At 40.1% G+C, this 21,968-nt stretch overlaps 2 protein-coding genes across 2 annotated transcripts; both read left to right on the top strand.

Moving 5' to 3' along the window:
- Positions 1-4,364: 4,364 nt before the first annotated feature.
- Positions 4,365-8,093, top strand: bcl6b (BCL6B transcription repressor). The gene is made up of 12 exons (XM_074661852.1): positions 4,365-4,514; positions 4,784-4,863; positions 4,949-5,169; positions 5,278-5,508; positions 5,589-5,723; positions 5,828-6,020; positions 6,113-6,297; positions 6,374-6,465; positions 6,550-6,687; positions 6,766-6,896; positions 7,058-7,195; positions 7,288-8,093. Exons 3-12 carry the CDS (start codon positions 4,955-4,957, stop codon positions 7,426-7,428), a joined length of 1,599 nt encoding a protein of 532 aa, XP_074517953.1. The 5' UTR covers positions 4,365-4,514; positions 4,784-4,863; positions 4,949-4,954; the 3' UTR covers positions 7,429-8,093.
- Positions 8,094-10,000: 1,907 nt separating this feature from the next.
- On the top strand, positions 10,001-20,205 carry slc16a13 (solute carrier family 16 member 13). The gene is made up of 6 exons (XM_074698955.1): positions 10,001-10,130; positions 12,643-12,888; positions 13,910-14,053; positions 15,233-15,489; positions 15,641-16,169; positions 18,507-20,205. The coding sequence occupies exons 2-6, from the start codon at positions 12,660-12,662 to the stop codon at positions 18,719-18,721; spliced, it is 1,374 nt and encodes a 457-aa protein (XP_074555056.1). The 5' UTR covers positions 10,001-10,130; positions 12,643-12,659; the 3' UTR covers positions 18,722-20,205.
- Positions 20,206-21,968: the final 1,763 nt, after the last annotated feature.

The raw sequence follows: 21,968 nt of genomic DNA on the forward strand, positions 1-21,968 counted from the left end.
TTGTTCAGTTTGACAAGGAGTGACAGTTTAATAGATGCTGAAATAAGTATTTGCTAATGGTGAAAAAGTTTGGGAGCTGTTAGAATTGCAGAGAGTTGAGCAGAATCAAACATTTAATGCTCAAAAGTACCAGCTTTGCACTTTTTAAAGAAGGGCTGCTGACAGGTTAAGATGCAGGAAGTCACCAGGAGCGCTGCCAACTCTTGCCAACGGGATGGACTCAATGGCTTCCGCCCATTTTTGAACCTGTTTAGTAATGTTCTCACTTTTCCTCACTCACCCCCCTCATCCGTTTTCTCTAACAAAGCCTGGAAGTAGCCGAGACCTACATCTCCTGCTCTGTTTTCTTAATCCTTGTTTTCCTTTATGATTTTTTTTCATTTACAAAGCAACAATTGATCCAACCCCATCCAAACAAATAAAAGCACAAGGACACGAGCGCGACACCACGTGAAAACATTCAGCTTCCGATTCACTTTTTCAAAAGGTTTATATCCAAACATGAACATCAAGTTTTTTTTATGTCACATTTAGTGCATTTTTCAAAAATTGTACCGATTCGTAAAGGAGGAAATTACACAAAATATAGGGATAAAACAGGAAGAAAAATAAAAGAAAGGATTGTTAAAGAGGAACAATGCAAAACATTAAATGAACTTGACAAATGTTACAGTTTGACATTTCTACATGGCACATTCTTTGTGTCAAAGTGACAAGGGGAACTTTCTATGAAGTTACGTATGTGGTACTGTTCCACAATACAGTACACAAAAATCCTGAAAGGTGCAAATATAAAATAATACAGTGAAGTATTTTTGTCGTTAGCTATTGTGGCTGTGTAATGGCTAAGAGAAATGAAGCTGATGTAAAAGTGCCAAAAACTGCAGTTCATTAAGTGTCCACTTGAGGCGGGCTCTGAAACTACCATAAACCACATAAACACTCATTCAAAAGAGCTGATTTTTACAGCAAATTTAAAAATGTTTACAGCCTGGTTCAACAAAAGACTATTGGCACACACTGTATGGGGTGGGTTTTGTTTTTTTGGTTTGCCCAGTCAGAGGCCTAGGTCATCTGGCGGGCAGATAAGCACACTGTAGCTGTTCTTGAGGAAACTCAAAGCCCATCTCTTTACCTCACACTACCTAGACACAAGCTAAATTAGCATATCTAATATAAACACTGAAGAAGAGCTCAGAATCGGGATCAGACAGGTGACATTATGACAGTTATGGATCTGGGCATTACCATATGTTGGGATATAAGCCAGTGTTAAAGGAAAAAAATCACAGATAAAGAACATACCATCATCTGCGTAACACAGTAAATCAAAAGCTTAATATGGCTTTTACCAGACCTCTAGTATTCCCATTGGCAAAAGTAGGCACCACAGCACTAATTTGTTTGCCAAAATATATAAACATTTTCCAAAACATGTAAAATTGATAGACTTTTTACATGTAAAATACATATGCAATCTAGTGTGTTTAGGTCCTTACAAATGCAGTTAACAGGAACGAATGTTTTAAATAAAATGAAAGAGGCCTTTTAATTTGATATTATCTATTACACAATTAGGTAAGTCATCATGTTATAGGAAGATAGCTATGTTAGCTAGTTAGCCTAAAAGCTAACAGCAGATTATGTAGATTTGACTCTACATTTGATTTATTGGAAATAAAGAAATAGCTGTGCCCATGTTGGCCTCTATACTGTCTCTGTAGATATTTTTGCTCAAATTGTGAATAAGGATTGGTGTGGCAGTAATAACTGTAAAAACTGTAAAAAGCCAATCTTCCTCTCAGCAGTGGGATCTCCCCTAGCACCATCCTCCAAGTCGCCCTTAACCTCAGCGGGTCAACCTTGAAGATTTCTCTCCTCTTTCCTCAAACTCTGTCTGTGAAACCGTTTGATGTGAAGGAAGCATAGTTCACAGTTCACTGATGCAGGGCCTCAATTAGCTGTCCGACTTCTGTTTCTTTGTGAACCCGAGGTTGCTCTGACAGTGAGGTAACTTTCCGCTTGTTTTTGAGATATTCATGACCTCGTAGCCCTTTCCCCTCGCTTCCTTATTACCCCCCTCCCCCCATTTCTCCAATCCCCCCCTCTTGTCTCCTGCTCACTTATTATTGACGGATGTCCTGCGCAGGCGTTTTCATCCATGAGTTTGAGCAGCTTTGCAGGATGCATTCACAAGTGTGTGTGTGTGTGTGTGTGAGTGTTAGTTCCTGCACATCTGTCGGCTTCATTGCTCCCTCACTCTGGGCGGGGTGAAGGTTGTTTTTCACCAACATGCAGGGGAAGGTGTCTCCCTTCTACAACGATGGATGTGCTTCCTTCCTTTTCTGTGCTCATAACACGACGCCTCTGCTCTCAGGCAGCAGGCCAGAAGCTTCCGGACACTGTTGTGGAGAGATTATTAATGCCCATTTACCTGAAGTGGCCAGCTCAGCTCTGACACATTTTACAACTGTGCATCATTGCTTCTTCTGTTCTGCAGAGTATGGAGGCCCTGATGGTCAAAACACAATTTTTTAAAAATGGCAAAGTTTTGTTTAATGCATAATCATTTTACGAAATATGATAAAATTTAACAAAAAAGAGCGTAAATCACATGACCTAACATTTTAGAGAGTACTACAGAAGTTCAAAAAGAAAACCACATTATCTTTTTCTTTCTTCTTTATAATTATAAAAAAAGAAAAAGTGGAAAAACCCTGGAAATTCTCTAAAAGAACAAACAAATGATGCTGACCTTTCAACTGCCATTTTACTTTATCGTTCAAAGAAAAAATCCAGAAAAAATACAGCGTTTCCATTTTTTTTTGTTGTGAAATTTTGGTGGAAGATCAAAAGAAAATTATTTTTAAAAAAAACCTTTTTTTTTGGTGTTAAGTCAAATATTGCTGTGCTCCAAATAACTTATTTTCTAAAAAAAAAAAAAAAAAAGTATTTTGTAAAGGATTGTTTACAAAAAAATAGGTACTTAATGAAATGTGACTTGTGAGTTTCCCCTTGTTAAATTTACATACATATTCAACAAAATTTTACTTTCTTTTATTACATTCTTGTCTTGCTGAGTTTTTTTTTCCGAGATAAAAAAGCGATGCTGTTCAATTGGAAATGTGTTATGGTTGAGTTGGCCACTCCAGATTAAAATGGAATTAATAACAAATAAAATAAAATTTAAAAAGTCAATATTTCCATTAATATTTAAATTGTAATTTTCTCTTATTCTTGTTTTATTTGTTATTGCATTATATTAAAATTTATTTATTTTTTATTAATTATTTTTTTCTTTAAGTTAATGCATGTGCATATGTACAATTGTGTTGTGTGTGTAATGGTGTATCCAAATATGTAAATACATGTGTATATGTCTGCTTATGTCTATATGTGGATATACATATATATCATACCATGAATGTGTGAGCAGATGCACATATTTATATCGTTTTATTATTTTTGTATTTGTATGCAACAACAAAAAAAAACAATAAAGAGAAGGTTAAAAAATAAAAATAAAAAAAGTCAACATTTTCCAAATCACTGGGACATTCCATACAACACAATCTAATATGCAAACTGAATTTTACAAAAAGAGTGCAAAAATGTTTCAATTACACATAGTTCTTGCTGTTTATATATTTCATGTTTGTTTTTTAATCCAAAATTTACAGTAATACTTTTAATGGTTAATTTTGAGTGAATCTTATACTTACTCCATGTGTCAATTTAACTTATTTAATATTACCTTTTATCTAAGAACTGCTGTTCCCCTAAAAACTTCTGACCTGTTCTGCACAAATAATTTAAAATAAGTCTGTTATTGTAAGTTTTTGAAAAATTTTGCGTTATTCATTCATTCATTTATTTATGTATTTGTTTGTTTGTTAATTGGGTGGGGGGTGGGAGCGTATTGATGACTAGATATCTTCAGTTAACTGAGACCAAAACATTGACCCTGAAAACCTCCTTTGATAGGATCTGCCTGATGAGTGAACAGCTTGTTTATCCAACAATAAGCAGCTCTTCCAGCTTCCCCTCATACGTTTCCTCTGTCCTGGAGAGGGCTGAAGGAGAGGAAAGCGTTGGTGGGGGAAGTCTAAAGTTTTACCCCTGGACAGGCAGGCACGTACCACGTCTCCCCGAGGGTCCTCATATATATTTTCTCAGCGTGGCACAAAAACACACGATGCTTTCCTGCCATTACTTCGCTCAGAGCAATGGGGGTTTACAAAAACTAATAGGCCACTAAAAATACCTGGAGCCCGGGGCCTGGGCCGCGGCCTTTCCTGCGCTGCTTCCAGTGTGCGCGTGGGCCATTGAGGAAAGAGGAAACGAGCAGTGTTGGTTGTATGGGGGCTTCCTGCGCAACGTTATAAAGAGTCCCCTCCCTCCAGGCTCTCCTCAGAGTGCTGAGCAGAAACTGACTGCTTCACGTCTCTGAAGACTGAACCCAGGAGGTTTGAAGTCAGCACGGTGAACACTACATCTCGTCCCTGCTGGTCGGGGTGAGTTGGCGTTAAGCATTTTTAGATTCTGTATTCAGAGATGAAGATGATTTTGTCTTTTCCTGAGTCATTTTTAAAAAGCTTAAAGTTTAAAATCAGAGTAGTTTTCTCATGTAAATGTTTGTGCTTTGTTTTAAGGCTTAATAATAGTATCTTTTCGCTACATTTAATGTTTTGATTATCTTTCCTTCAAGCATGACTGCATTTTCTAACTCCTGTCTAATTTGAGAACTCCTTTCTGAAATTATTCTTATGCTCTCCTGACGCAGGTACGAGTAGGGAGCTGGTCTCACCTAACAGAAGTGTCTGGGACACTCCTGTTTATTTATTCCTTCAGTTACACACATAGGTAGGTAATCTAACTGCATCATAAGGAGCCTTAAATCGTGCATTGCTTCCTCGTTTCATTCATTCACAAAACGCTCATTCTGCAGATTCAGATGATGGAAGTGATCGAGGGAAACCGTGTAGACCGAGTGCAAGAGATGAGGGCTTCTACCCCGCCTGAAGGATACGTGAAAGAGTTCACCCGCCACTCCAACGACGTGCTGCTCAACCTGAACGAACTCCGGCACCGCAACATCCTGACTGACACCACCCTGGTCGTGGGGAATGCTCACCTGCGGGCACACTGTGCTGTGCTCGTGGCCTGCAGGTGAGGAGACCTTAAATACTCTCATATTGCTTTCACTTCCATTATAACCCTTTGAAACATCACTTCTGAAGAATCCCTCTCTTATTTCTCTTGTTTCTTTCCTTTCAGTGGATTCTTCTACTCCCTCTACTCCCGCCGCGTGCTTCTTCAGGGGCGTGGTGGCAGCGTCTCCCTCCCCGACACCTTGGATCCCTCCAGTGTCTCCCTGCTGCTCGACTTCATGTACACCTCCCGCCTCCCTCTGACTCCAAACACCGTCTCTGGTGTGCTCTCCGTGGCGACCTACCTTCAGATGGACCACGTGGCGGACACCTGCAGGGACTTCATGCAGCTGCACTGGTGAGCAGAAAGCACAACAGCACATTAACACAGTTTCATTGTGAAGTCTTGGGAGGTTGAAAGTTTTGTTTGTTTTTCAGTCGGGACAATTCGAGTGCAAGACGCCCACAACTGGAGCTGGAATCCAGGGTGTCTGTAGCCTCTGTAGCTCCCAAAGGAGGTGACCTCCCTAACCGAGGACCCCAGAGATTCCCCTCAGCAGCAGTAGCAACGAGGTAAGGTTTTTTTTTTTTCCTTTGCCATTATTATATGAGCTGTTTCTGCTCTGCTGCATGTGTTTGTTTAGCTCATTACAGCACTTCCTCTGTTTCTTCCACAGCTTCCCTGCGGATGTCGGAGGCTCTCTGAAGCCAGGGGCTTTCCCAACCTGCCAGCCTGGGTCAAATGTGCTGAAAGGAGAGCCTCAGTCACCCATCATGGGCACCCCAACTCCATCTCCAGACAGCCCGGCCCGCTCCAGCTGCCAGCCGAATTCCCCTGCAGAATCTAACACGTGCAACAAAAACCTTGTGGTGAGTTACGTAAATTGAAAATGTCAGTCCCTTTTAGTGTTTTTTCCTTTTTCTTTTTCAATTGAAGTAACTGGGTTTGTTTGCTTTTTCAGACTGACATCAGAGCCACACCAGACCCAAAAGCTTGCAACTGGAAGAAATACAAGTACATCGTACTCAACCCGCTCTGTGCATCCCCCACTGTGAAGGAAGAGGAGGAGGAGGAGGTTCAGAGTCACACACCCCAAGCTGCAAAGACAGAGGCGTGGTCTGGAGAAGTGCCTGGTCAGATTGATAGGTAAGAAAGTTAGAAAGGTTATGGAAAAAGCTTTTAACTCTTGGGGCTTTTTTTAATATGAATCTTGTTCGATCAGACAGGGGCAGGCCTCCTGCTACGAGGGTTCTGGCCGAGCCCCTCCCCTCGGGCCACTGCCCTCTGTGCCCCCGCCTCAAAATGACGGAGCAGGTATGAACCAAACATCTTTTATAAGTAAAATCTTCAACCTCTGCAAGAAAAAATCTTCTAAATGTATTTTTCATGTTTTCTCAGTGTCCCCCTGCCCCATTTTCCCAAATCTGCACCCAACTGATCCTGAAGCCACCCGCCAACACCCAATCAAGAGAGAGACCTTCTATGTCCCCTACTGTTATTCTGGAAACCTCCAGGTGACCAAGACGGCCTGCTCAGGTACAGCTTCATAAAACCTTTCTCTAACGTTTCACTTTAATCAAAACCAAAACTTAGCTTTAAATTTTCCCGCTGCAGGTGAGAAACCGTATCGCTGTAACGTGTGCGGTGCCCAGTTCAACCGCCCTGCCAACCTGAAGACTCACTCACGCATTCACTCAGGAGAGAAGCCGTACCGCTGTGACACCTGCGGAGCCCGATTTGTGCAGGTGAGAGCTGCCTTTAAGGAACAATAAATGTCAGATTGTCTTTGGTTGTTATTTCATTTTTGAAGGCCCAAAACAAAATAAATTTTGATAAGGCTACTTTGAAGGAGAAAATTTTCTTCGAGCAAAATGAAAATGTTGACCAAACATTTTTTTGGTGTTAGGTTGCTCATCTGAGAGCCCACGTCCTCATCCACACCGGGGAGAAACCATACCCCTGCCACACCTGCGGCACCCGCTTCCGCCACCTGCAGACCCTGAAGAGCCACCTGCGCATTCACACTGGAGAGAAACCTTACACGGTGAGCATCTGGCCCATGAAAACACAGCATGCAGTACGTGGCTTCTTATTGTTACTCCCTGTTTGATTCGTTGACCCTTTTTTGTTTTCCAGTGCGAGAAGTGCGACCTCCACTTCCGCCACAAGAGTCAGCTACGTCTGCACCTCAGGCAGAAGCACGGAGCTGTCACCAACACCAAGATCCGCTACAAGATCCTGACCGAGCCCTACCAGGCTCTGCTGCAGGCCTGCTGAAGAGGGACGACCTTTGACCTTTGAATCTGCACAGAAAAAATCAGACGAAAAGAAAAAATGTGAAATTTGATGACTCATTGAATGAAAACTTTTGGCAATTTCAAAATAATTTACACCAGGTGGGTGGGCTGTGGGTGGAAGAGATGCACGTTTTCAAATTCATTTTAGCATGGATGTCATGTCTGGAGTTAAGTTTGAAGTAGAAGTTCTGGGTGGCTTTTCTGAGAAGAGGAAAGTGAAAGTGAAGGTTTGTGAAGAGACAGAATGAAGGGGACGGGATGTGAACTAGATGATGAGAGGTTTGGTGATGTATGTACGCTGGATTTTCAAGAAGTTTAAAAAGAGGATGTGGAAAGACGAAGTATGTTTTAGAGGAAGTGGTGGAGAAGTTTGAAGGTGTTTGGAGTGAAGTTTCTGCATTTACCTACATAAATGTATTTAACTCATATTTAACTCAACCTTTAGGCCTGGGGCCTGTGTGGTCATAAGAGAAAGCATTAAGTTATTCATCTTACACAGTCCAGGCAGGCAAAGGACTTAGCTGTCTTGTAGTGAAGTCTAAATGTTGAATGATATATTTTTCTGAGATGAGAAACTGAAGATGATTGTGATTGGATTAAAGATGAAGAATTTACATTTGTATTTGAGGGTTAATTTGCTGGACAAAGATGGTTTTGTACAACTTAAATAAATCTTTTTGTATCAATTTGAACTTTTTTGTTCAGTGTGTCGTTTATATCATGCACTCTCACATGTACCAAGAGTAAAAAGTCTTTCAGACACTATAAGGATGCAGACGAGGTGCTGAGAAGAGCCAACATTTTCTTTCAGCTCATAACTCTGCCTCTCTCCTCCCTGGACTTCCTTCCTCTCATTTCTTCCCCTCCATGAATCACGTCTTCTTCATTTTCCACACTCTGTTTTTGTTTTGTTTCTTTTTGCTTCTTTGGTGGAAACAATGAATCCGCTGGCACCTGCTTCCTCCAGGTCCATTAACGCTGGGCACTCCTCACACAACTGGGCGACCACACGTGTGTGAGCCCGCCGGTGTTTCCTGAGGCGAGGAGTTCGACTCCTGCAGACTCCTGCTGAACTCTCCCACCCTCTGTCACCCCCCAGTTTCCTGCTCCCTGATGAGTTGTGGCTAGCTGGGCTTATTGTCCACGCTCGGCAGACAAACGTTGGAAGTATGACGGGGCTTTCCAGCGTTTCACCACCTTGCAGAAAAAGAAATGAAGCAAACGACAACTAGTTATTTTTTCCCCTTCATCAATAGCTGGGGTTTCCCTGTAAGTTATCACCAAATTAGTCTGACTGAGTTAGAAAAATAGACATCTGGGGTCCAATCAGTAAGGGAATACTACTTAGGAGTATCTAGTTACAGTGAATACGGGTGTTGTGGCAGAGGGGAAGTGAAACTCACAATCCAGGGCAACAAAACAAAAAGACGACCTAGGATATTTCACTTCAACATTCTACTTTATAGCTTCCAAAGTAGAATAAAACTGTCAAATTCATAAACTAAGGTTTGAAGGTTCTAGCTGTGACTCTCTCTTCAAAATATCTGAAATGAGTGACATGTTCAACCATGAAAGCAAACAAGTTTACATCTTTTGTTTGGAAAAAATAGCTTCTAAATGAAAAGAAAATGTAATATAATGATGAGATTTAAATTTTTTTTAAATGCCAAAAACATAGAAATATGTCAGAACTGTTGTGTGCAGGCATTAAATATGTGCTAACAACATTAGCTACTAAATGAATAAACTAAGATTTGACTGAACAGCAAGTAAAAGTAAACATGAATCCAGCTGAACTACTTTATATAGAATTCAAAATGAAGTAAATGGTAAAATACTTGTTTTACATACTGTTTATAAGTGAAATTTAAAGTATTAGTACACATAGCTAAAGTACTCCAAAACATAAAGGACTGAAATGCTATACTTACCTTCCTGTTGATATTTAAACACCTTGTGGTGATTGCCCTCTAGTGTTGAGCATGTGGAAACTCATGTGACTGTCAGCTGGAGAGAAACAGGGACAGAAACGTTTGAGGTAGAAAGCAAAAGTGTAAAGCTAATCACGTAAAATGTATCTACATAGCTAGCTTATTTTTAGGACAGTTAGCCTTCATTGGCTGAAGTGCCAAAATGAGCCATAGCATTAAGTTTGGTGTGTAAAAGTCCCCACTCTTTAATTCTCCCCTTTTCAAAAAATGAATTTTCAATTTTACTGTTTTTGTTCAATTTGTTTATCCAAGAATGTGCAATAAAGCTGCTTCTTTGAACACGTAAACTTGCCGCGAAACTTGTTAAATCATTTTTACAGCTTTTATTCAATAGCGGTTCGTTTTAGAAATAAGTTAATAGGTCTACGACACAAAAAAGACGAAAAAATAAATAAAAACAAAAAAGCTGCAGTGCAAACGTTTTCAGAGAAGGTGCCTAAAAACCGCCAAAAGTTGGACATTCCATGCACGAGTTATTATCCTGTTAAATATGCTGAGTGCGCGCGACAGGAGGGTGACTGCGCCTGCGTGCTGAGCACAGCACCGCTTTCACTTAGCTGTGCTGTGACTGTTGAACTCCTCCGTTGCCTTCACGTGATTCAGAGGGACTTGCTGTCATCTTGCGGTTTTTTCTCGTTTAACTTGAAGGCAGTGGGCATGTGGTGCTGCGCGGAAAGCTGACACACTGAGGGTAAGTGCTGTCGAGTTACGCAGCTGGTTTCAAAGCCGATGTACAGTGTAGTTCAGTACGGTGTGTTGCCATTGTGTTAATACCATCTGTCTTGAGGATTGCTGGTAATGAAACGGTTAACTCAATTGTAAACACCGTCGTGAGAACAGTAAACATCTCCTGAAAGTTGCACATAAATTCAAAAAGTATTTAATTTATATTATTAGTGTCACTTTGTTGTTAACACCTGTTTAGTCTCCGACATTATGATTTTCTTTTTCATAATACAGCTGTATGATGACCAATACGCAAGCGCAGTGTGCAGCTTACGTCATTTACGTGGAGTTGTAGTTTGAGGGAACCCATGGAGGGAACACGTGCAGGGTTCCGAGTGCACATTCTCGCCCCTCCATCTCTAGGTGGTTGTGTAATGAATGAAGCTCACAGGGTGATTCTGTGAGGCTGCAGCTGCTTTATCATAAGATCCAGCAGCAGAGGTAAATGGAGCACACACTTCCTGATAGTGCAGGAGAATGTCATCATGACATATTCCAAATTCAGAATTTTTTGACACAACCAGTGTTTCCACTCCTGTCTGTGTTGTTATGCACAATGAATGAATGTATAAATCAGAAAATTAAAATGTATTTATTGATATATTTAGAAGAACAAACAGATATGTAAAAATAAATAGGGATGCACGATATTGGATTTTTGCCGATATCCGATATGCCGATATATCGAAACCCCTTTTGGCCGATACCAATAATCACAAGTTTGTTTGTTTTTTTTTCACTGTAAAGAAAGCTAAGTCTATCCTGGACTGGAATTTATATGTTACTCTGATTGTGACGGTCTTATTTGTTTCAAGAACACACATAAAACAAGACAAAAAACATTTGATTTTACCATAAATAAGAAATGTATTATTTGTTCAAACTCAAGACATTCAGTATTGAAATACAGAAAAATAATTTCTTGAGATCACATTTTAAATGTACAATGTGTACAAGTGACAACCTGGTGACAGACACAGAGCTCTGCAGTGCAAATAAATGAAGTGCTACATTTTATTTAAGGAGCTTATTTTTCAGATGGAAAATAATAATAATCCTAACTGAATAGCACCTATCGGCAGAAATTGTCATATCTGCCGATACCGATAAACGTGTTTTTAAGCTTTTATCAGCCGATACATATATTATGCCAATAATATCGTGCATCCCTAGAAATATACATGATGACTTTGACTTAAATTGAACACCAACTACAGTCAAGGCTTTAAGCATGATCTTTGATACAGGTTAGTATTTGACTCCACCCAGAGCCTACATCCTGTTTATGACTTCCTTTCATATGTTTTCATATGTTCTCCCAACCGTTGAGTTCTGCTTTGGTCAACTTCAGGTTGGCAAAAAAAAAAAAAAATATATATATATATATATATATATATATATATATATATATATATATATATATATATATATATATATATATATAATTTTTTTTTTTTTTTTTTTTCAGTCACATTCATCTCACGAGCTGGTCCCCCCTTACAAGGTCCCCACATCTGAGTTTGGACCTGAAGTGAATAAGCTGTGGCTACAGGATTCCTAGAAAGATGTCTTCCCAGTGTCCCCATGCTTTAAATAGTACTCACTGTGTACAACACATCTTTAGTAACTTGTTGGTGCACATTTTCAAGTACACACTTCATGGCTCACCCCTTAAAGTGCTCATTTAAAAAAGCAAAAGTTGAATGACTTTTAAGTGAACTCATAGGTGCACACTTCAAAGTGTTTAAGGTGAATAGCTCGTATGTACTTATTAGTGGATGCTTTCAGTTTCTCACCTTGAAGTGTCCTTTTAATCTAATTCCTATTTGTGCACACTTAAGAGCAACATTGTGAATGTGACCTTAAACGTAAACTGGTGAGTGCACACTTTTTTATAAGTACTTTTTAGTTCACATCTTTGGAAGCACTCTTTTAAGTAGACTTGGAAATTTCAAAGCAACTTATTTTATGAAGAACTTTGATTTCCTTGTATTTGGACACTTGAAAGCACACTCAAAAGTGTTCACTTGTATGTGCACACTTTTGAGTGCATATTTTTAAAAAACCTCAAAAGTGTGCTCTAAATCTTTTAATAAACAATGATGCTGATGAAAAAAAAATCTAGTGAAAGTTGTTTTTGCCTTGTATGACTTGAATGTGAAGAATTTCGTCTCAGCTAATCCACAATCATTCTCCTGCTGTGCCAGAGTTCACCTCTCACCTATATCTTGCCCTAAAATACAAGCCAGCCTGTTAAGCAGCCCAGTCACACTTACAGGACACGTCCAGGGGATCTGTTGGCCTGCAGGAAGTTAATCATTATCATAGCTGACAACCAGTCAGAGTCTTAGGGCTGTCCTGCACCGCCGTGAGAGCACAGACATCACTTTCTTTTATCTTCATGGTCCTTTCACTCCTTTCCCTCCAGATCTCCCATACTTTCTTCTTTCTCACCTGCATGTGTTTTATCTTTGCAGCGTCACCTCTGTGAGACATGGCCAAAGCCAAGCCTAAAGCAGAGGGCCCGGGCGATGAGGCTGAGGGTCAGGATGGAGGCTGGAGCTGGGTGCTGGTCGCTGCTCTCTTCGTCAGCACGAGCCTGGTGTTCGGCCTGATGCGCAGCCTGGGGGTCTTCTTCGTGGAGTTTGTGCAGTACTTTGAGGAGAGCGCTCAGGCCATCTCCTGGATCTCCTCCACGGGACTGGCCGCTCAGCAGTTCTTCAGTGAGTCCAAGTATGAATGTGTTATTATGCAATTATAACAAAAATAGCATGTAGCTGATTAGCATAACAGCTGCAGAAATGCTTTCAATAACAGAGATTAAACACATGAGTAAAGATGTAACCAAAGGAGAGCAGAAAGTAGGTGAACCATGTTATCTTGAAGCTGCTACTCATTAACCCTTTAACAAGCAGCAGCAGATCACTTATGAAGAGCTCATGTTGCAATGCCTCACAGGTATCTTACCCAAAAAAGACTTTTGTGCATAGTTTTCAAACAATAATGGAAAATTATAACACTTGTTGTCTTTGGTTTTGCGTTGTACTCATTGTCTTGGTAATCCAGAGAAGTATCAAGCTAGCCTAGAATTCAAAAGGTCGGCTCATGACCCGTTACAATTTTACCATTAAAACCTTTTTTAATTTTAAACTAGAAAAGCACTCAGAGAGCTCAGACCTCCGCCAAGCATATTTTGATTGTCACCAACACTTTAGTCCGACTTTAATGTTATACCTCCTTTCAGCAGACTGTCTGCTACAATTTGGTGTTAGCTGCAGGTTTGTACGATAATTTGTTTCCTGACAGTGTTGAAAATTATGATGATCCAGTACATATTTCATATTCCAGATCTTAGTATCCAGAATATTGCCAGGATCTGGATCGTACTTTTACATCTGTCAGAAATTATGGTGACCTTGTCTTGTATTGTTTTTCAAAACAATCCGACCATTCATCGTGGAGTTATATACACATATGGTGAAAACAGCCCTATCTCACAATGATAAAGAATCCTTTTAAAAAGTCCTGGATCCAGACGGTGATCCAGATCAACTCCAAAATTTAATCACTTCTTCCTTATTCTATTCTGAACATTTCCTGAAAATTTCATTAAGATCTGTTACTTTTGGAGTTATGTTATTCACAAACAAACAGAGAAACTCTCCCAAAAGCATAACCTCCTTGGTGGCGGTAATAATTTCAGATGTTCGTGAATGAAGATGTTTGTGTGTGTATTTTCTGCAGGTCCACTTGGCGCAGCGCTGTGTAACGCGTACGATGCTCGTGTGGTGGTGATGACAGGCGGATGTCTCGCCGGCCTCGGCCTCATTCTCGCCTCTCAGGCCACGTGCCTCGTTCACCTCTATCTCACTATGGGTGTTATCTCAGGTAAAGCATGCTTTTGTTCTTAGTTAACCCTGGAAGTCTACCATTGTGGAAGTCTGCCAGGACATTTTCTTACATATATACATATCATAATCCATTTTTTCTGAGTATTTTATTTGCTTTACATTGATATAACCTCAAGTTTAATAATATGTATTGACTTGTGCCTGAACTACTACAATTAACTGCTTTTAAGCGCAATAAACCCAAAAAAAGGTTGAATTTTTTTTTTTTTCACAAATATTTTTAAAAATTGGATTCCATCTCTGTTACCCTCAAATATAAAAAGTTGCATAACATCCTTTTTGAATAACAAAAAATGTATTCAGAGTCTTTACATAACTTGCTTTTTGAGATAAATGCTGCGTTCCATTTGTACCAGAAAGTCGGAATTTCCAAGTTCCAAGTGGGAAGCCAAGATTCCCCCGTGAGGGATTCTGGGAGAATCTGAGTGGAGCCGGGTGACAAAAATAATAATATTTGTTTTTCTTTAAAGAGTCTAATCCCTTCTTGACTCTACCTCCTGACATATTTTGCAATCCCCGAAAAAAATACATAAGAACTGCAGCTGTCAGTCATCGTTAAACGTTACGTTAAGCCTAGTTTTTAACCTTGTATAACTAACGAAAACAAAACTTTTCAGAAAGAAGAGGACTTGAATACAAGACAGCCAAATGATATCTTCAAATCACCACAACAATCAGACGTGAGAAACATTTCTACGAGAAGTATTCATTTTTTAAAGTTTGACCGTAGCCCATCTGGAATGACTGGGGAGATGGATTTTTTAACCTATACTGCAGCCAGCCACCAGGGGGAGCAGTTTTTGTGGAGACCTCACTTCAAGCCGAGCAAATGGACGTCCATTTTTTTTTTGTAGTCATTGAGTCTTTGGTTGGAACGCCCCCGAGGTCCGAATTTCCGACATGTAGAGTATGTTTAAATATAGAGATACTGCTGTTAAGACATCACGTTTTCTGACTTGGTTTCTGGAGCGCTGAACTCAGAGATGACGTCATTCCCACTCCCGACTTCCCAGTTCCGAGTACAAATGAAACGCAGCAATAGTCAATTTTTTAACTTGTCAAAAAAAACAAAAATTGATAATGCAAGATTTGCAAATTTACCTTCAATTGACCCTCTGAACTGCAGGTAACCTAGTTTCTCTCCCTTCTCCTCCAGGTCTGGGCTGGGGTCTTGTCTTCACCCCCATGGTGGCTACAGTCATGGCTAACTTCACCCGCAGGCGCGCTCTGGCTTTAGGCCTGGGCTTCTCAAGCATCGGCCTGTCCTCCTTTGCTTTCAACCCGTTGTTCCAGCTCCTAGTGGAGGTGTACGCATGGCGAGGGGCCCTGCTGATTCTTGGGGGTCTCAGTCTGAATATTATACCCTGTGGAGCCCTTATAAGACCAAAACCACGTCCAAAATCCCCAGAGAAGGTAAAACAGAACTGCTTATTGGATCTGATGTTTTGGGTTAGTAAGGCTGGGTTTTGTTGCCCTGCACATTGTCTGAAGTGTGGCTGAAGCTGTGTTCACTGAGGGAAACAGAGATTTTAATTCAGTGTTTCTTCCTTTTCCCCCTAATTAGATCATTTCAGAGTCCGAGCCACGTGCCTCCATCTTTCACCGAGTCTCCTCCCACCTGGAGCTGTCGCTGCTCTTCGAGAGGCCTTACATCACCTACACCTTAGCCGTCACGCTTCTTAACGTGGGATACTTTGTGCCATATTTTCACCTCGTCGCCCACAGCCGACAAGCCGGCTTCTCCGAGTACGAAGCAGCTTTCGTCATGTCAGCAGCCGGTGCCACAGACATTCTGGGCCGCGTTGTGTCCGGCTGGTTCTCAGACTTGGGTCACTTCCGGTTTATTCATTTGCTGAGCGCGTGGACGACTCTGGCGGGGGTTTTCATCATGCTGCTGCCCGTGAGCTCCCTGTCAGGATCCTACACAGCTCTGATGATGATCAGCCTCCTGTACGGCTTCTGCTCCGGGGCGCTGACCTCGCTGGTGTTCGCTGTGGTGCCCATGATTGTGGGTGTGCAGCGTGTGATGGGGGCCCTTGGGCTGCTGCAGCTCATCGAGAGCGGGGCGGGGCTTCTGGGGGCTCCTCTGTCAGGTAAGAGCACAAAGACAGAGAAATTATGCAAAGGTACTAAAAGAGAGCTGTGTTTATCCATGCCTATACATTAACAAACTGAGGCTAAAGAAGTCAAACATTAGTCTGACCAGCCAGTTATCCCAGCCCTTTGTTTGTTTTTTCAAGATCTGTAACTCTTAACCTCAACAAACAGCTGCAAATTCCATCCTTCACTGTTTACTGACTGTCTTAAAGAGGGGGTACTGTCCTTTTCTAAGTCTTTATTCTGTCCTTCTGGCAGTAACTTGACTTGATTTATAGTTTTAAGAAACTCTATTTTTCCCACCGTGGTGTTAAATAAAACCCTTTGAAAATTTTAGTTGCTGTCTCTTTAAGGCTCCACCAACCCCCTTCCCTCTGATTGGCCAGCTCAGTTTGAAGATTCTGATTCTGATGACAGATTCAGGGATTTCTAAATCTAAGCAGGACATTAACAAGCAGAAAATAAAAAATAAGAGCCACTGGTACCCTCTGCTTCTCACCTCATCATACTCCAAACGATCGCGCTGAATTTCCTTGCATGCAGAGCAGAGTGAGAACAGCTGTTTGGGTCAGGGGCTCTTCGAGGAGACTACAAATCAAATTCCTTTTTATAAAAACAACCAAATACGTGCACAGAGGCTGTTCTGGCTTTTATTTACTCTACACAACACAGCACTCTTCAACTCTAATAACCTGAAGAGATAATAAGTCATTTGGGGTGTGGCTTTGTACTCTCTCATATCACGTATCAAGAGATAAACAGAGTTTCACTTCTGGCTCCAACACTGCTGTCATCAGCATGAGCATTTCAGGCTCATTTCAGCCACTGTTGTTGTTTTCATAAGGTAAACAAAGTGCGTTAACATAGAGGAACATGAACTAGTGTTAATGCACCACTGGAGTATGGTGGCCAGTAGGTGTCAGATGATTTGCAAACGCCACGACACAACACAACACATCAGAAGTTAATAGGACAGTTATTGACACAGAAAAGTTGTAAAAGTAAGTGAATGGTCGTTTTCTTTTTTTTTTTCCTTCAGCTTTGATAAATTTGGCTTTAATGCTAAAGTTATTAAACTTTAAAGCTAAATATAAGATGACATATTTTTCTGGTAAATAAAGAAATATGAGTATCATAAAGGATATTACAAGGTGAGACCCCTACGAAGCTTTATTTATCATAGATCAGGTTAAAAAAGAAAATCATTTACTCATTTTTGCAACTTTTCTGTTCCAGTCAGGATACCCAATGTTTTTAACTTCTGTTGTGGCTGTTTTTGCATTTGTGTTGTGGCGTTAACATTTGTGTTGTAGCTTTTGCATTCTTGTTTTTGCTCTTGCATTTGCTTTGTGACTTTTGCAAATCGTCTCACACCCACTGGCTACCATTAGGGATGGGTAACTTTCACATTTGAAGCAATACGGTACCGATGCCCGCTACCAATTTTCGGTACTTTTATACGTTTATGTGGTAATAAATTCTATTTTTTTTAACAATAATATCTCAAAGTTTTTCAATTTAGAATTTCTATTCTTCAATATACAACCTTGCAATGCTGTGTTCATGTCCAGTATGGAAAATCCCCTACTCCTCCATTCTCTCACAGTTACGGGGATGCGTTTAGGTACCTAAAAAAGTTAGTTAGTTTTTTTCAGTGGTTTAAACTATTCAAAATGTGTCTGTGTGTTTGATTTAAGAAGTTAGGACTTCTACCTGTCCAAAAAATAAACCAGCAAGCCTACTTTTTGTTTTCTAATGAGCTTTTGTCTCCTCTCTTCTTTCTTTTTCTTTCTTCTCTTTTCTTGGTTTTCCCTAAAGAAACTATTAATTCACAATTCTTTTCATAGAAAAACTGTTGACTCAGCAGGAGAACAGGTGACACCGATTAGAGTCACCAATCGAGGGTGCTTCTGCAGCGTTAATTAATGTAATTAGCAACATCTGCTGCTAGAATTGCTACATTTCAAACCCCCTAAGTCCTGAGTCAGGAGTTAGTGTGTCCTTGAGGATGAAAGATTTTTACAGCTGGTTGTAGTAATAGTCAAACTGTTGTTGCCGTACCTTTCCCATCGAGAGTCGCCTCAGTTACACTGTTATCCTGTCAACCTACAGTTAGTGTGTTTACTGAGTGGTAATGAGACTTGAGGACATTCACATGATTGAGAAACCAGAACTTCTGGTTTCACTTTGACGACAGAAACTAATGACGGTTGTGGTTGTCTTAATCATCCCTTGCAACGTGAGAAAAATACAGCCTGTGAAGCTGCTCATGTTTGATTTCTTCAATGAATACCTCAGTATCATTTAAATATTCTTATTTTTCACATCTTCAGGATTCCTCAAGGACGTCACAGGCAACTACATCGCCTCCTTCATGGTGGCGGGCAGTTTCCTCATCCTCGGCACCATCGCCATGGCCACCCTGCCTCACTACTTCTCCTGCAAAGACCCTCCTCCTCCAGAGAGGCGTTCCCCTGCTGACACAGAAAAGGTTTTACACCCAGAGATGGAGCAGATGAACAGCTTGCCGTCCGACTTGAGTCACTGATCCGACAGATGAATGAATGAATGAGTGAATGAACAAGGCTAGAGGAGCTCGAACACTTAGGGATGGAGGATGAAGAGCCTTTTAAAGCCGTCAGATGAAGAACTTCTGGGCCTGTCTTTTTGTTTATACCTCACTGAATTGGAGTGTAGAGAGAAGCCTGACTGTTAGCGGCCGAACTCTGTTACACTTAAAAAACCTCAGTTTAAACTTTTTTTAGTAACAAAGTGAACGTGTGATCACTTTACATGCACAACAGGAGGGTATGCAAGATGGAAACTTGAAGATTTATTTTTTGTTCTTGGTATCAAGTCCTAAAAAACGGATAAAGTCCACACTGTTAATTCTTAGATTTGACATTTTTATACTTTTAGCTGAAGTTGCATCGCCCTGTAGATGCATAAACAGAAATTCAGTTTGTTTAAGAAACACAACAAACATACATCTTAACTTTTATTTAGTTTATTACAGTGACTGTTAATGAAGACAGAAGAAACATGTCTATTTCCTCTAATTGTACAGAAGTGATTTCAAAATAGCTTCCCACAACAGGCGCCGACATGTAGAGCTTGAGATTCACAAGAATGGATGAACTGGTTGAGCTGCCAACACTTCTGTTAATGACACTTTACATTTCACCAATCCTTCAGGTTGGCACAGTCCACGGACGAAACTGCAGAAACTTGAGAACACAAAATGTTTAATGATCACACAGGGGCCTGTGTCCACTAATTGCATTTTCATTGATGCATTTTGTCGTTGGCAGATAGACCTCTCCCTCACAGGCGAATGAAAATCATAAGAGGAAAAACTAGGGATGAGTATCAATAATCAATTCCTGATAAGAATTGACAGAAATGGTTTGATCCATTGACATCATTAGCCTTTAACCTTGACAGTTCACGATTGTTTACATCACACATTGGCATCACCTGGGGCGCTACCCGTCACTAACACTTGTCAGCCAGCAGAATTTCCCAGACAATAGTGGTGAGATTGAAGCAAGTAATATTTGTTTACTTATGAACTCAAAAAAATGTTGATTTACAAACCTAGACGAAAAAACCTGTTCAAAAAAATTATGAAAAGTTTAATGACCCATATGAGGGCCTGTGTCCACTAACCGCATTTTTTGTGCTTACAGAGAGACAGGCGTTTTGATATTGTCTTTATTGACACTAATGGCGTAGTTCATTCAGAGTCTGAGCAGGCAAGGGAGTTTTTTTTTTTTTTTCTAAGACAATTTATTTCCTGGTCTGAGCTGCTACTGATGGTACGACACAATCTCTGTCATCTGTTTTTACGATTTTTGATTGACTGACACTAAAATCAGTTCTTAGGAACATGTGAAAGCCTGTACACTGCAAAAACTGAAATCTTATTAAGTGTTTTTGTCTTATTTTCAGTAGAAAATTCCTTTTTAGACTCAATATGAGGCAAATTCACATGACTAATCCAGAAAAATGTCTTGTTTAAAGTTATTTAAGGACAAAAATGAGGTCTGAATTGCTCGTAACCAGTAAAAAAATCTGCCAATTGAACAAGAGAAAAGTTACTTGTATTAAGACATTGTTCTAGTCTCAAGGAAATTTTCAGGCAATTTTTTCTTGTTCCATTGGCAGAATTTTTTAATGGTTACAAGCGATTCAAACCTCATGTTTGTACTCTGATAACTTGAAACAAGACATTTTTCTGGATTGATAGGTTGAAAGTGGCTCATATTGAGTATAATAAGACAATTTTTACTTTAAAAAAAGACAAAAACACTTGATAACATTTCAGTTTTTTGCAGTGTAAACATCAGAGCCAGGAAGAAGCAAGGTTTAAGTTGCTGACAGGGCAGAAGATGCTGTCAGTGGACACAGGCCCTTAGTATCACACCTCATTTTGTCATACAGAAGCCACCTTCATTATCATCAACAGAGCTCTTAATCATGGCTCATTTTCACAACTAATTGAAATGAAGTGTTGAAGAAAAATGAACATAAATCAGTGTAGTCGAGACTAATTACAACAGATTTAAATTCAGAAAAAATATTTTAGATGAAAATTGAAAATATAAAAAAATTTATGAATAAAAAAACAAAAACATGCCTTTTCTGTTTACATGACTAAAACCAGAGTCAGTCAGTTGAGGGAAGCTCGAATGTGTTGGCTTCACTTTAGAGGAGCTGTCATGTGCTTCATCATTTCACAGCTTATAGTGTATTAAAAGTGATAATTGTCAGATTTACAGATTAATATTTAAGAGTAACTGATCTTTTTTCCTCAACAGTCAGCCTCAGGACTCAAACTTTCCAGCAGTGCATTATTTTTCTATTCAAGAAAACAAGGCTGTTATTTCCAAAGTGCATCCTCCCACTGTGACATTTATAACCACGATGTACTTTTACTGAACATAAAACCAGACCGTGAGTAAATCTGAGATGTTTGGCTCAGGGACCAGCTGAGTGAGCACCCGGGTCACTGTGACCTGCTGATACCTGCCAGGAAGAGATCAGGTCATTACAGCACAGAGGGCATGTGACTTTGAGTCATGTTGTTGTCGTGTCGTGGCGTTCTCTGAACAGAGGGACTCTTTTCAAATGGACTTTTTTCTCTCATTTTGTGCCTTCAGCCTGAAACACTGATGGTCTTATATCAAACTCAGACACACAGACTGTTCCTGTTCCTCAAATGTGACATTTTCACATTAAAAGTTTATTTTTCATGTGATACCTTGATTAAAAATATGTATTTTGTTTAAACAAGTTTCATGTTTGTTTTATTCTTCAGTGATTAGCTGGAAATTCATACTGACGGATCCCATTTCTAAAAGATGGCGCCCTCTGCTGGCGACGAGTGATAACAGACGTGCTATTACTGTTGAAATAACTTCAACAAGCTTATGTTTGTGATGGTTTTGCAGTTTATTGGATCTTGATACAAATCTCAAGTACCTCAAAGTTTAACAAAACAGTTTCTTTCAGAGTCCCAAATGGAAAAATGTGTACATCACAGTTCAATCACAACAAATGAGACTCTCTGCAACAATCACAATAATTTCAAGCAACATTTTCACTTTTTTTTCAGGTAAATCAACAGGAATGGTAAAGAAACATAAAAAACAGCCCTTTCACTTGAAAACACTTACAGGATTTAATTAGGAAATGTTGGCAGAGTGATGGTGTCACCCTCTGCTGCTCATAAAGACACCTCATGCTGTTCCCATAAAGCTTTTCCCCCCACACTCAGACACGATTGTTCTGCT

This window comes from Halichoeres trimaculatus, unplaced genomic scaffold (assembly GCF_033239565.1).
Source record: "Halichoeres trimaculatus isolate MK-OKI-2021-1 unplaced genomic scaffold, fHalTri1.1 fHalTri1_scaffold_22, whole genome shotgun sequence".
Lineage (NCBI taxonomy): Eukaryota > Metazoa > Chordata > Actinopteri > Labriformes > Labridae > Halichoeres > Halichoeres trimaculatus.

Excerpts from the sequence above, each read along its gene's own strand:
- bcl6b (XM_074661852.1), top strand. The coding sequence starts at position 4,955 with ATGATGGAAGTGATCGAGGGAAACCGTGTAGACCGAGTGCAAGAGATG. Across the intron at positions 5,170-5,277 it reads GCTGTGCTCGTGGCCTGCAG|TGGATTCTTCTACTCCCTCT; the intron begins GTGAGGAGACCT and ends CTTTCCTTTCAG. Across the intron at positions 6,688-6,765 it reads GACCAAGACGGCCTGCTCAG|GTGAGAAACCGTATCGCTGT; the intron begins GTACAGCTTCAT and ends TTCCCGCTGCAG.
- slc16a13 (XM_074698955.1), top strand. The coding sequence starts at position 12,660 with ATGGCCAAAGCCAAGCCTAAAGCAGAGGGCCCGGGCGATGAGGCTGAG. Across the intron at positions 14,054-15,232 it reads CACTATGGGTGTTATCTCAG|GTCTGGGCTGGGGTCTTGTC; the intron begins GTAAAGCATGCT and ends CTTCTCCTCCAG. Across the intron at positions 16,170-18,506 it reads TCTGGGGGCTCCTCTGTCAG|GATTCCTCAAGGACGTCACA; the intron begins GTAAGAGCACAA and ends TCACATCTTCAG.